This window comes from Neoarius graeffei, chromosome 2 (assembly GCF_027579695.1).
Source record: "Neoarius graeffei isolate fNeoGra1 chromosome 2, fNeoGra1.pri, whole genome shotgun sequence".
NCBI lineage: Eukaryota > Metazoa > Chordata > Actinopteri > Siluriformes > Ariidae > Neoarius > Neoarius graeffei.
The window spans coordinates 90,677,685-90,690,544 of NC_083570.1; the positions used below are offsets into that span (position 1 = coordinate 90,677,685).

At 39.7% G+C, this 12,860-nt stretch overlaps 1 protein-coding gene across 3 annotated transcripts in view; it reads left to right on the top strand.

Annotated features, from left to right (window-relative positions):
* Window positions 1–7,431, top strand: part of spock1 (SPARC (osteonectin), cwcv and kazal like domains proteoglycan 1) — a 699,184-nt gene extending 691,753 nt beyond the window's left edge. For 2 of the 3 annotated variants that reach the window (XM_060915187.1, XM_060915188.1), the window contains 2 exons: window positions 6,209–6,346; window positions 6,768–7,431. In XM_060915187.1, coding sequence (XP_060771170.1) covers window positions 6,209–6,346; window positions 6,768–6,973 — 344 coding nt within the window. In that variant the 3' untranslated portion in view covers window positions 6,974–7,431. The remainder of the gene's footprint in view (window positions 1–6,208; window positions 6,347–6,767) is intronic. The other variant, XM_060915189.1, reaches the window with a different exon arrangement.
* The last annotated feature ends 5,429 nt before the right edge of the window (window positions 7,432–12,860 follow it).

Genomic DNA, 12,860 nt, shown 5'->3' on the forward strand with positions numbered 1-12,860 from the left:
GTGGTCCCTCTTGATGAAGCAGCAGGAGGTATAAAAAACGACAACGCTTTTAGTTCAGATATAATACTGTAATATGGCAGATTGAATTTATGTCACAATGGTGTTTTTGTAGATTGCTTAATACATGAATCAGTAATACATGCCTGGGAAAACGCTTCATATCCATTTTCCTTTCCATTCTCAGTAAAATGGGGAAATACAAAAAAAGAAAAACAAAAATTTAAAGAAGGCATCTTTTTAAACCTCCTTTCATCCACACATGCAAAGGTCATCAGATATAAGGATTGAACTGGGAAGTCATGCAGAAAATATCCAAAAGACCTCCGCAGTCACAGCTATGTGTCTGCCAAATTGGAATAGAGAAATACTTGGCCATCTGCAGGTTTTGCTAAGAGCACTGCTTGAGAAGGTAAGGATAAATGGATGACAACCTTTTATATATATATATATATATATATATATATATATATATATATATATATATATATATACACACACACACACACACACACACAGCGCCCTCCACAATTATTGGCACCCCTCGTTAAGATATGTTCTTAGGCTTCTAATAAATTCATTTTTTTTTAAATAATACAGGACAACAATGCAAAAAAAGAGAAAAATCCAACCTTTAATTCAAGTGCATTTATTCAGTGGGAAAAAAATCCCACATTAAGAAATAATTCTTTTACATTAAATCATGTGTGCCCCTGATGTTAATACTTTGTACAACTCCCTTTTGCCAACAAGACAGCACTTAATATTCTCCTATAACATTTTACAAGATGGGAGAATACAGAGAGAGGGATATTCGACCATTCCTCTTTGCACAATCTCTCTAAATCGTCCTGGGTCCTCTCCTATGCACTCTTCTCTTCAGCTCACCCCACAGGTTTTCAATTGGGTTGAGGTCTGGGGACTGAGATGGCCATGGGAGGAGCTTGATTTTGTGTCTGGTGAAGCATTTTTGTGCAGATTTGGCCACATGTTTAGGGTCATTATCTTGCTGAAAGACCCAGTGACGACCCGTCTTCAGCTTTCGGGCAGAGGCCACCAGATTTTGATTTAAAATGTCCTGGTATTTCAAAGAGTTCATGATGCCATGCACCCTAACAAGGTTCCCGGGGCCTTTGGAAGAGAAACAGGCCCACAGCATCATCGATCCTCCCCCATACTTCACAGTGGGCATGAGGTGCTTTTCCGCATACTCATCTTTTGTGATGTATTAGAGTGTTTGTTGCCAAAAAGCTCTATCTTGGTCTCATCTGATCAAAGCACACGGTCCCAGTTGAAGTCCCAGTACCACTTAGCGAACTCCAGACGTTTACCTTTATGCTTGTTAGTGAGAAAAGGCTTTTTCCGTGCATGCCTCCCAAACAGCTTGTTGGCATGTAGATAGCGCCTGATGGTTGTTATGGAGACTTTGTGACCACAAGATGCTACTCTTTGATGCAATTCTCTAACAGTGAGCTTTGGAGAACTTTTTAATTCTCTTACCATCCTCCTCACTGTGTGTGGTGGCAAGATAAACTTGCATCCTCCTCCAGGCTTGTTTACCACTGTTCCAGTTGTTTTAAACTTCTTGATGATTCCTCTGACTGTAGATATGGGCAGGTGTAGGTGAGTGGCTATTTTCTTGTAGCCATTGCCTGACTTACGAAGGTCGACACACATCTGCTTTACTTGAATGGTGTGTTCTCTTGTCTTTCCCATGTTGAAGAGTGGATAAGAGAAATAGGCCTCTGTGTCACATCATATTTATATCCCAGGGAAACAGGATGTGATGAATTACTAATTAAAGGTTCCTAGATACTCTGATCCACTTTATAAACTACAGTATAAATGACAGAAATGCTTCAATTACATTTATTTCCTAGGAATTGTTATGGGTGCCAATAATTGTGGAACAGGTGATTTTATGAAAAATAATTATTTCTTAGTCAGGGATTTTTTTTAATTCACTTGAGTTAAGGGTTACATTTTTTCTACAATTTTCAGTGTGAGATTATGCTTCTGCAATAAAAATTGAATTTATTTTAAGGCTTTTAACACATCTTAACCAGGAGTGCCAATAATTGTGGAGGGCGCTGTAATACACACATGCATTCAACCTGAGTTGCTGCTGGAGTATCATGGGTATATTGATAGCAGGTTTCTGATTACACACTGAACTGATTAGGCTTATGTCTGAGTGTCACATATAAAGTCACTCAGAAAATCACACTTGGCTAACAAGTTTTTTTTTTTTTTTTTAATCTTTCTACAGACTGACTACATTTCTCAAACTGGATCTTAGAAAACATGATTTTGATCAAATACATATATGGCTTCTTAAAACTTATACTAGTACAGTGTTTTACTCTAACACTTGTATGTGCTTTTTAAAGTTCCCATTCCAGATTTCTTCCCCCTTTTCTGTTGCAATAACCTCCACTCTTCTGCGTAGGCTTTCCACTCGCTTTTGGAGCATTTCTGAGGCAGAGATCACAAAAGTACAGACATCCTTTACTGCAGTAGCATGTTCCCTGACTTTAATGACAATGAGTCAGAGACTTCCAAAAAAAAAAAAAAAAAAATCACTGAGCCATGTGTTCCTCTTTCCCACCAGAGACAAATAATAAGTAATCAAGTCTGCAGTCAAATTAACAATATGTGTTAATGCCATAAAAAGGGCTTAATGAACCTCACTTAGGTGTCAGTCACTAACAATTAATGAGAATGGTGAACAAATGATCAATAAGGGATGAAATGACTGCTGATATCATTGGTGATTTGCAACATGTGAATGAACGGAACAGTAAAAATTTTGAAAACATAGCGAGTCAGTGGGTGGACACTGACAAGGATATTCTGGTAACCTCCATCATTTCCATAACAGACGAAGAAGTCATCGCCTCCATTTGTGATCCTTTAACTCAGTCAGTGAAGTGCGATAGTGACTCGGAAGGAGAAATTTGTGATAAGGAGAGTGTGCCGAAAATTAAAGCAGTCCAGGATTACAAGTTTCTTCAGCAAGTAAAACTGATGGGATACTTGTATCATACGTTTACTAACTGAAAGTTTACAATATTCACATTATTTTTATTACATTACAGACATTTAACAGATGCTCTTATCCAGAGCAATGAACAATATACCGTACCCAGAGCAGCCTGGGAGCAGTTGGGGGTTAGGTTTCTTGCTCAAGGGCACTTCAGCCATTCCTGCTGGTCTAGGGAATAGAACCAACAACCTTTTGGTCCCAAAGCTATTTCACTAACCATTAGGCATTATTTTTAATGACATTGTGTCATGTCCATATGCAGTAGCTCACTTCAAACTGCTACTCATGTGCACACTGTGCTCAAGCTCATGAGGACTAATTGCCATGCACCTGTTCCTGATCAGAGCACAATCACAGCACGCTTATAAGGACTCTGAAACCACACAGACTTTGTGAAGTATACACGCTGTACCTTGTGTCTTTGTATTGCCCTTCTGGTTTTGACTTTGTTTTGTATAATTTGGATTCTGCCTTTCATTCTTGCCTTGGCTATTGTGTTTCTGCCTTGTGTGACCCTTGCTTGTTTCCTTACTCTGCTTTCACATTATGTTTTGGATCTGTTTGCCTGCCTGTTTGTAAATAAACAGTCTTTCTGCAATTACATCCATCCACCTCATTTACATGACATGTATAAAAGGGTAACATATTTCCTTTACTTCGTGAATATGTAAGTGAATTAAGTGTAAATATAAATTAAACACAGTTGGTCTTGTTTTATGTAAGAGTGAGTGTTACTGGGTCCATTTCAGTATTACAAACCTCTCGGTATAAGGAACTATTTGGACATCTCCCAAGAAGTTCGTTATAGCGGGGTTGCAGTGTACTTGTGCGTAAAAAAAAAAAAACGCTTGTAGAAGTACAACCCTGATTCCAAAAAAGTTGGGATAAAGTACAAATTGTAAATAAAAACGGAATGCAATGATGTGGAATTTTCAAAATTCCATATTTTATTCAGAATAGAACATAGATGGCATATCAAATGTTTAAACTGAGAAAATGTATCATTTAAAGAGAAAAATTAGGGGATTTTAAATTTCATGACAAAAACACATCTCAAAAAAGTTGGGACAAGGCCATGTTTACTACTGTGAGACATCCTCTTTTCTCTTTACAACAGTCTGTAAACGTCTGGGGACTGAGGAGACAAGTTGCTCAAGTTTAGGGCTAGGAATGTTAACCCATTCTTGTCTAATGTAGGATTCTAGTTGCTCAACTGTCTTAGGTCTTTTTTGTCGTATCTTCCGTTTTATGATGCACCAAATGTTTTCTATGGGTGAAAGATCTGGACTGCAGGCTGGACAGTTCAGTCCTTCTTCTATGCAGCCATGATGCTGTAATTGATGCAGTATGTGGTTTGGCATTGTCATGTTGGAAAATGCAAGGTCTTCCCTGAAAGAGACGTCGTCTGGATGGGAGCATATGTTGCTCTAGAACCTGGATATACCTTTCAGCATTGATGGTGTCTTTCCAGATGTGTAAGCTGCCCATGCCACATGCACTAATGCAACCCCATACCATCAGAGATGCAGGCTTCTGAACTGAGCGCTGATAACAACTTGGGTCGTCCTTCTCCTCTTTAGTCCGAATGACACGGCGTCCCTGATTTCCATAAAGAACTTCAAATTTTGATTCGTCTGACCACAGAACAGTTTTTCACTTTGCCACAGTCCATTTTAAATGAGCCTTGGCCCAGAGAAGACGTCTGCATTTCTGGATCATGTTTAGATACGGCTTCTTCTTTGAACTATAGAGTTTTAGCTGGCAATGGCGGATGGCACGGTGAATCGTGTTCACAGATAATGTTCTCTGGAAATATTCCTGAGCCCATTTTGTGATTTCCAATACAGAAGCATGTCTGTATGTGATGTAGTGCCGTCTAAGGGCCCGAAGATCACGGGCACCCAGTATGGTTTTCCGGCCTTGACCCTTACGCACAGAGATTCTTCCAGATTCTCTGAATCTTTTGATGATATCATGCACTGTAGATGATGATATGTTCAAACTCTTTGCAATTTTACACTGTCGAAGTCCTTTCTGATATTGCTCCACTATTTGTCGGTGCAGAATTAGGGGGATTGGTGATCCTCTTCCCATCTTTACTTCTGAGAGCCGCTGCCACTCCAAGATGCTCTTTTTATACCCAGTCATGTTAATGACCTATTGCCAATTGACCTAATGAGTTGCAACTTGGTCCTCCAGCTGTTCCTTTTTTGTACCTTTAACTTTTCCAGCCTCTTATTGACCCGTCCCAACTTTTTTGAGATGTGTTGCTGTCATGAAATTTCAAATGAGCCAATATTTGGCATGAAAATTCAAAATGTCTGACTTTCAACATTTGATATGTTGTCTATGTTCTATTGTGAATACAATATCAGTTTTTGAGATTTGTAAATTATTGTATTCCGTTTTTATTTACAATTTGTACTTTGTCCCAACTTTTTTGGAATCGGGGTTGTACTGATGCAGTTTCTTTACTTAAGTAAAAGTTTAACAGTACAGGCTCTAAAATGTACACAATGTACCGGTAGGTGAAAAGCAGCCCTTTTAAAGATATTTCTACTGGATGTTTCTGTAAAATAATAACTGAACCTCACATACTATTAATATAATGTGTTTTATTCTATCCACATTCACTGGATATGAGCAGTCGCATGCTCAAATTGGCTACTCTACTACTAGGATAACAGCTCATATACCGTGAGTAGAGAAAAACAAAATGGCAGAGCATGTTGCTGAACCATCCATCCATCCATTATCTTCAGCCGCTTCTCCTGTGCAGGGTCGCAGGCAAGCTGGAGCCTATCCCAGGTGACTATGGGCAAGAGACAGGGTACACCCTGGACAAGTTGCCAGGTCATTGCAGGTCTGACACAAACAACCATTCACACTCACATCTACGGTCAATTTAGAGCCACCAATTAGCCTAACCTGCATGTCTTTGGACTGTGGGGGAAACTGGAGCACCTGGAGGAAACCTACGTAGACACGAGGAGAAAAGGCCCTCACCGGCCGCTGGGCTCGAACCCAGAACCTTCTTGCTGTGAGGTGACAGTGCTAACCACTACACCACCCAGACCACCACACATATTGCAAATGTGTAAGAATTTTTCTCTTTTCTTCTTTTCTCTTCTCTTCCTTCCTTCTTTCCTTCCTTCCTTCCTCTAGGAGCATATGTCCCACGCTGTACGGAGGACGGCTACTTTAAGGCCACACAGTGTCACAGTAGCACAGGCCAGTGTTGGTGTGTTGATAAATATGGCAATGAGATTGCAGGCTCCAGGAAACAAGGCAACCCAATCTGTGGTAGGTTCCCGTCCAATCCCATAATTACATGAGTGAGGACAGGTTTATTGCTTCAGTGCGGTACATAAGGCAACACATTTACAGGAGCACATCATAGCATGTTTGCTGTCGCTACTGCTCTTTGAGACATCCAAGACTGAATGAAGGATATCAGACATGTGTGGGTGTGTGTGTGTAATTTTACAGTGCTTGCTTTAGGAGTCATCAGAGGACCTATAATTTAGGATGGTGCTGTTTTCCTGTCCCATTACACTAAAAGAGGATAATAGATAAACAATAACACTCTTCCTTCTTGCTCTACTAGCTATTCATTCATCTTCCACTGTCATGTCTAATTTCATATCTATCGAACACCTGCTAACCTATTTCACCATCTCTGTGTGGTTTGTGTGTGTGCACTTGTTTGTATGTGTGTGTGTAGAGGAGGATCAGGAGACCTCAGGGGATTTTGGCAGCGGAGGAGCCATCATTCTTCTTGATGACCAAGAGGAGGAGGAGGAGGAGCCTCCACAGAACAGGCGGCGCAGACAGAAGGAGAAGCGAGGCAGGCTCCGCCCCCGCGGGGCCATCGAGGATGATGAAGATGAAGAGGACGACAAAGAAGACGAGATTGGCTACATCTGGTAGCTCCATCCCCATCTCCCGTCGGCCTGCCAGGGACCCCGGTTGTAATGCACAGTTCTGAAGCCATTCCAACCCCATGATCTGGATCAGAATCTCAATAAAACATCAATAACTATAACCTGCATCACCTGTTTTATTTTATTTTCCTTCTCTTTTTTTGTCTGTATCATATATTCTGGCTGTTCGAAACAATATAAACCAGTAAAAACTCTCATAGCTGCGTTAACACCTTCTGTATCTGGAAATAGCAACCACATTCTCCCACTCTTTTTTCCATGACAGGAATCTGTACCGACTTTTCGTTGTATCGTTTTTCGTTTATTCCCCTCTCTCTCTTTCCATCCACAGAGCCCCTGAAGCCATTTGAAAGCTGCGGCTGTAAATATTTCTTTTTCTGTTCAGACAGATGAGGCGCTAGAGTATGTCTGCCTCCATCCCAGAGTCTCTCACCTGAGCCTTCTAGAAGACTCCAAGTTCTAGAAGGTTCTTCAGGTGGTGTAAAATGTCATTAAATAAGAAAAAAAAAAAAAAAAAAAATATATATATATATATATATATATATATATATATATATATATATGAGATACAAGAAGTATGCGAGAATTAATTAGCAGAGGTTCTGGTGTGTTTTAGGAGGCTCGAGTGAGACTCTCGATGGGCCTATGCATGTTCCCCACAGTGGAGGCGAGAAGAAGGTGACGTTCTTGTTTGGTTTTTGTTTTTTTTTCAGCTGGTGGCTAATAAAAAGCCGATGAGCATTTTATTTTGTGATACTGCTGTTGTTTGCTGATGCTCTGCTTCGTTCTGTTGTTGGATGGTTGCCACAGTGCTACCACGAGTCTCTATTAACAAAAGTTTCTATTCCGCTGGACAGTGTGGTACGGTGATGTTGTGGTACTGTAACTAATCCATGATCCCACAAATACCAGTGTCAAGTGCCAAGGCGTCAAGAACACCAAGCTTGGAGCTATAAATGGTGTAAACCTTTGACTGTTGAAACGTAGTTGTCACTGTGTTACACATGAGTCACCTGTAATAATAATAATAATAATAATAATAATAATAATCATAACAACACTACTACTGGCTATTTTAGGTCTCTTCACATAATTCCAAATGCAGAGTAATGGAAAAACAGACCATGAAGCTCCTCCATTGGTACCATCATTAGTGTTGGATGTTAACTTGAGCATTGTGTGGGAAATGGCATCATCACCCCAGAACCTCTTGAGAACTCATACAATTTTCCTGAGCACTTTTAAAGGAAATGGAGACAAGTACTCAACCAGGATGCAACTAGCTCTGAATTGGGGTTAGGAACCATACCATACCATACTACACTGTCCAGGGGAAAAGCACAAACATGTTGGTCTGTGTCTGTGTGTGTGTGTGTCCAAACCAATTAGTAGCCAAAACTTATATCATCCCATCATCCCTGACATGAGTCAAATAATGGATTTAAGCAATCATTCTTTTTCAATCTTTTTTTCCAACTGCATGTGTCAGTGAAAGTTTAGGCCCATTCCCGAGTAGTGTGGTGTGTTCATCCTCATTTGTGACACACCGTCAAGTTTTTCAACCTGCCCTTCACACAATTCCACGACATGCTCTTTCATTCTGAACAGAAATAATGGATGGGGACAAAAAAGCTCTTCCTGGCCCCTTCAGTGTCAAGCTGTGTGCTTTTGGTACCTTAGCTATGGCCCTTTTATCCCCCCACTTCCTTTTGAAGCAGGCAACATTTTATTTTGACAATGTCTTAAGAAAAATGGATGTTGTAAATGCATTTTCCCGCCATACTCAGCCATCAACATGGTGACTAAATAAATGAATGAATAAATAAATAAATAAATAAATAGCCACCACACACTTTTGAATAGAGTTATTTGAGACTAGATCTTTGCTCCCCTTCATCATACAGAGATAACTCACACTCTGGGTAGATCCGTGTGTATAACAGTCCAGCATAAGACTAGGTGAAAAAGTTGGTGATTAACTACAGTAGTTGTCAGTTTTGAGGGGATGTTTTGCGCTAAGACTCAGTCCTGAGTGCTGGGTTTAATAAATTAGATTAATGTTGTCACATAGGCTTAATCATAATGATGTGTCCCTCTGTGGAGTCTGATCAGTGAGGAGACGGATTATAGTGCATTTTATTACTGATAGCAGAAGTGATTACATCACGGCATGCAACACAGTGTATTTGTCTTTGTCCCTCAGAGCCACACTTACACACATCCCTGAGATATTTATCAGCATGTGTGAGGGATAGAGGGAGAAACAATGATGATGATGATGATGATGATCTAGATGGGAATATATAATGATTTCCATCATATTATTTGTCTTTGGCATGAAAATACACTTTTGCCATTCAATTTGCAGGTCTGTCCTCAAAATCAGTGGTTCTCAAAGTGGGGTTTGGCGACTCTCAGGGGTATAACTAGGGGACTTTATTTATTTATTTGCCTACCATTTTAACATTGATGAAAATCACAACCCACTATTAAGTTGTTATTGTTATGAATATACATATTTATTGATGCAACTCTACATACTACATACTCTATGCACAGGAGTGCATAGAGACACTGATCATTGAGCTAAAGAGAGTGTGAAGTAGAATAGGTCCGGATAACTGACTAGAAATCTGTCCAGATAATCAAAACTCTGTAAGTCCTAATTTGCCCAACACCATTCATCTTTAGCAATTATTCACCGAAGGTGAAGTGAATATCAGTTAATAATAACAACTGAGATGAAGTCAAGGTTATTATTCACCAATATTCACTGAGCCTGAGGTGGATAATTGTTTTAGTATAAATACACAATGATTATTAAAAAAAAATCACATTGAAAAAAAATCATTTATTTCTATCTTCAAAAGCGGCATGCAAATGTAATGTGCACAGACTTGTGTCACTTATCTATGCCGAGTCACATAAAATACTTTGTTTTGAAATAGATAAAATAAATCACAATTCTGCCTTACCTTTGAACAGTTTTAGACCAAACTTTGTAGCATCTTTATAAAAATAGGAGGTGATTATTGGAAATCACGCACGCTGATTGGTCAAGAGATTTGGACTATTTTTCAGTAATCACCTCAAGCGACTTGGCAAAATGACGGCCAATCACTTCATCATCGCATCTTCACCTCATCTTTAGTGCTTTTAGGAACAGCATTTTCTTTCATCATTTGTAATTCTTCCTCACTTATGGTGACGAAGTGATTGGCCACCATTTTGCTGAGTTGCTGGAGATGATTATCGAGAAATGGTCTGAATCTCTCAACCAATCAGCACACGTGAGTTCCTATAATCACCTCTGTATTTATACAAATAAAAGTTATTAAGGTGAAGGTTAGGGCTGATGTGATATCCATAACATGAAACCAACCATATTGCTCTTGTTTGTTAAAATTCCTGCTACTTTCCCATGAGGTCATTATATTACTCTTGTACTTATGATCCTGCTTGACTGGTCACTTGATTTTAATTCAGAGCTCAATAACTTAAAAATAAGTAGCCGAGAAATAATGCCAACTTGGACGTAATGCGTTCTTCATGGAAAATTCAGAAATAAAAATATCTGTGGCTGCAATAAATAACCAAACAAATTTTTGTACACATTTGAAGAATGAGCGTAATAGTTCAAAAGTTGGGTTATACTGTATTCAGTGAAACAAGTCTGTACTGAGTAGTACTTGTTATTTATTTATTTGTTAGTTAGTTAGTTAGTTAGTTAGTTAGTTAGTTAGTTAGTTAGTTAGTTAAACTAGCTAGGAGCCCCTAGCGGAGAAGATTTAAGAATGCTGACTTTAAATAAGCACACAATCGACATCTTCATGCAGTGATGTTTGTGGTGTGTGAGGTCATTACTGACCACTGTCCAGTGTCTGTCCTGCTTCAGCATGAAGCTCCGCCCCTTCCATTCTACCATGACTCGGTTTGGTACCACCTTGTTAATTCATTAATCATCCTTACCACACACACACACACACACACACAGATAACAGTACTGCGAATGCTATTGCAGATCCCACTAATTACAGTAAATGGCCATACTTGCAAGAGTCTTCTTTGTTAATTCTCTATATTTTTTACTTTGTAAAGATGAAGATAAAGACAACAGATTAAAAAAGAGTACTAAAATGATGATGTAATATAATACAGTAATGTGGCTTTGTCCATTTGCATTGCAGATATTGGGTGTATAATTCCCCTGTAGTCTTAACTGTAATGTAAACCCTTTTCTCTCCCTCTTCTTCTCTCTCTCTCTCTCTCTCTCTCTTTCAAAGTGTGTACAAGTGTTCTCAGTTTTATGCCTGTCTTCTTTTCCCTCTTCCTCTCCCTGATCCTGAGTCCTGCTGAAATGTTGATGTTCTGGGCTGAATCCCTTTCTGTTTGTTCAGGTTTTATTTGTTTATTTATTTATGTATTTCTTTATTTTTCTTGATTTGATTTTTAAAAAAAAAATCATCTGTAAAACAGTTTCATGAAAAAAATAATGTTTGTCTGAATAAATCTGGAGTCTGTCCTTGTCCACTTTCTCTCCAGCTCTTTCCTTTCTTTATTTGTTTTCTCTCCAATGATTTTCAATAATGGCATTTCATGTACAGTCAATAGCGTGTTAAGGGTTGATTTGTCTGGTAAGAGTTTAAGACTGCAGAGCTGCTTAGAGCAAATTATTTTCAAGTAATTACTGTCGGATTTACCATACAGGGAGCTGAAAGAGTAGTTTAGGGATGTAATATTAATAGGAAATGGGCCACCTATGGGTTTGTTTTGAATACTCTGGAGCAGGGCCGCTGACAGCTTTGGCTGGGCCCGGGACAAAATGCTCTGAATGGGCCCCCCCTAACAAAACCCCCCCGGCCAACCCACACACACCCCCACCTCTCTTATCCCAGTCTCTACTCACTCCAACCCTTAAATGACAGGTATTCAAAAACCATTCAACCAGTTCACTGAATCTTTCCCCCCTGTACTGTAACGGAATAAGCGGTTACTGTTATTTTGTATCCTTTAACCGAACGCTATTAAATGTATTCCGTTACGCCCCAAGCCTGCATGCGACAGCCCCCGCAATGCCTTCCTAAACTCATGGATAGTCTACTATAATCACGCGATTGGGGTGCTCTTGAAGGAGCAGCGATGGACAGGGGATTTCGGGCAGGGCTGGGGGCGAACATAGTATACTGTGCGTGCGTACTGTCCAGTGTGAAAAGCAGAGAAGAACACATCGCTTGAGAAATGGCGGGATATGATTGCGGGCTAATGTGAATATTCTTAGCTTCAATCAGATATATGAAACGCAATGTTATTAAGCTGTTGTGGTTATGAACTGATTCAATGCCCTGTGCGTTTGATATGATCAGTGTGACTTGCTCTCCCCTATGAAGCGCTATGATCGAACGATGTCGTTTTTTTTCCCCTTAATCAAAGAGTCAGACCAAACCATTTTTGCATTGGGGTGGTAGGGGGTTCTTGACGCCTTTTTCAAAGACAATAAAGGCAAAAGATCTAGAAATCATTTATTGAATGCAAATATAGCACATTTCTCCCCCAAATCAACACATTTTGAAATGAAATAAAATAATTTAATCGCAACTTCATGAGAGCCCAGTTCTGGGCCCTCCCCATTCCTGGGCCCAGGCGGGACAACATACCCGTTTGTCCCCCCCTGTTGGCGGGCCTGCTCTGGAGTTTACTTCAAGAAATGTCTATGTGGAGCTTCACAGACATGAAAACTACGTTCAGACTGCACCCTGAAACGACCCATATCCGATTTTTTTGCCCATATGCGACCTGTATCCGATTTGTTATTGACAATCTGAACGACACAGATCCGATTTTTTCACATGCGACCCAGGCCGCTTGGATATGTG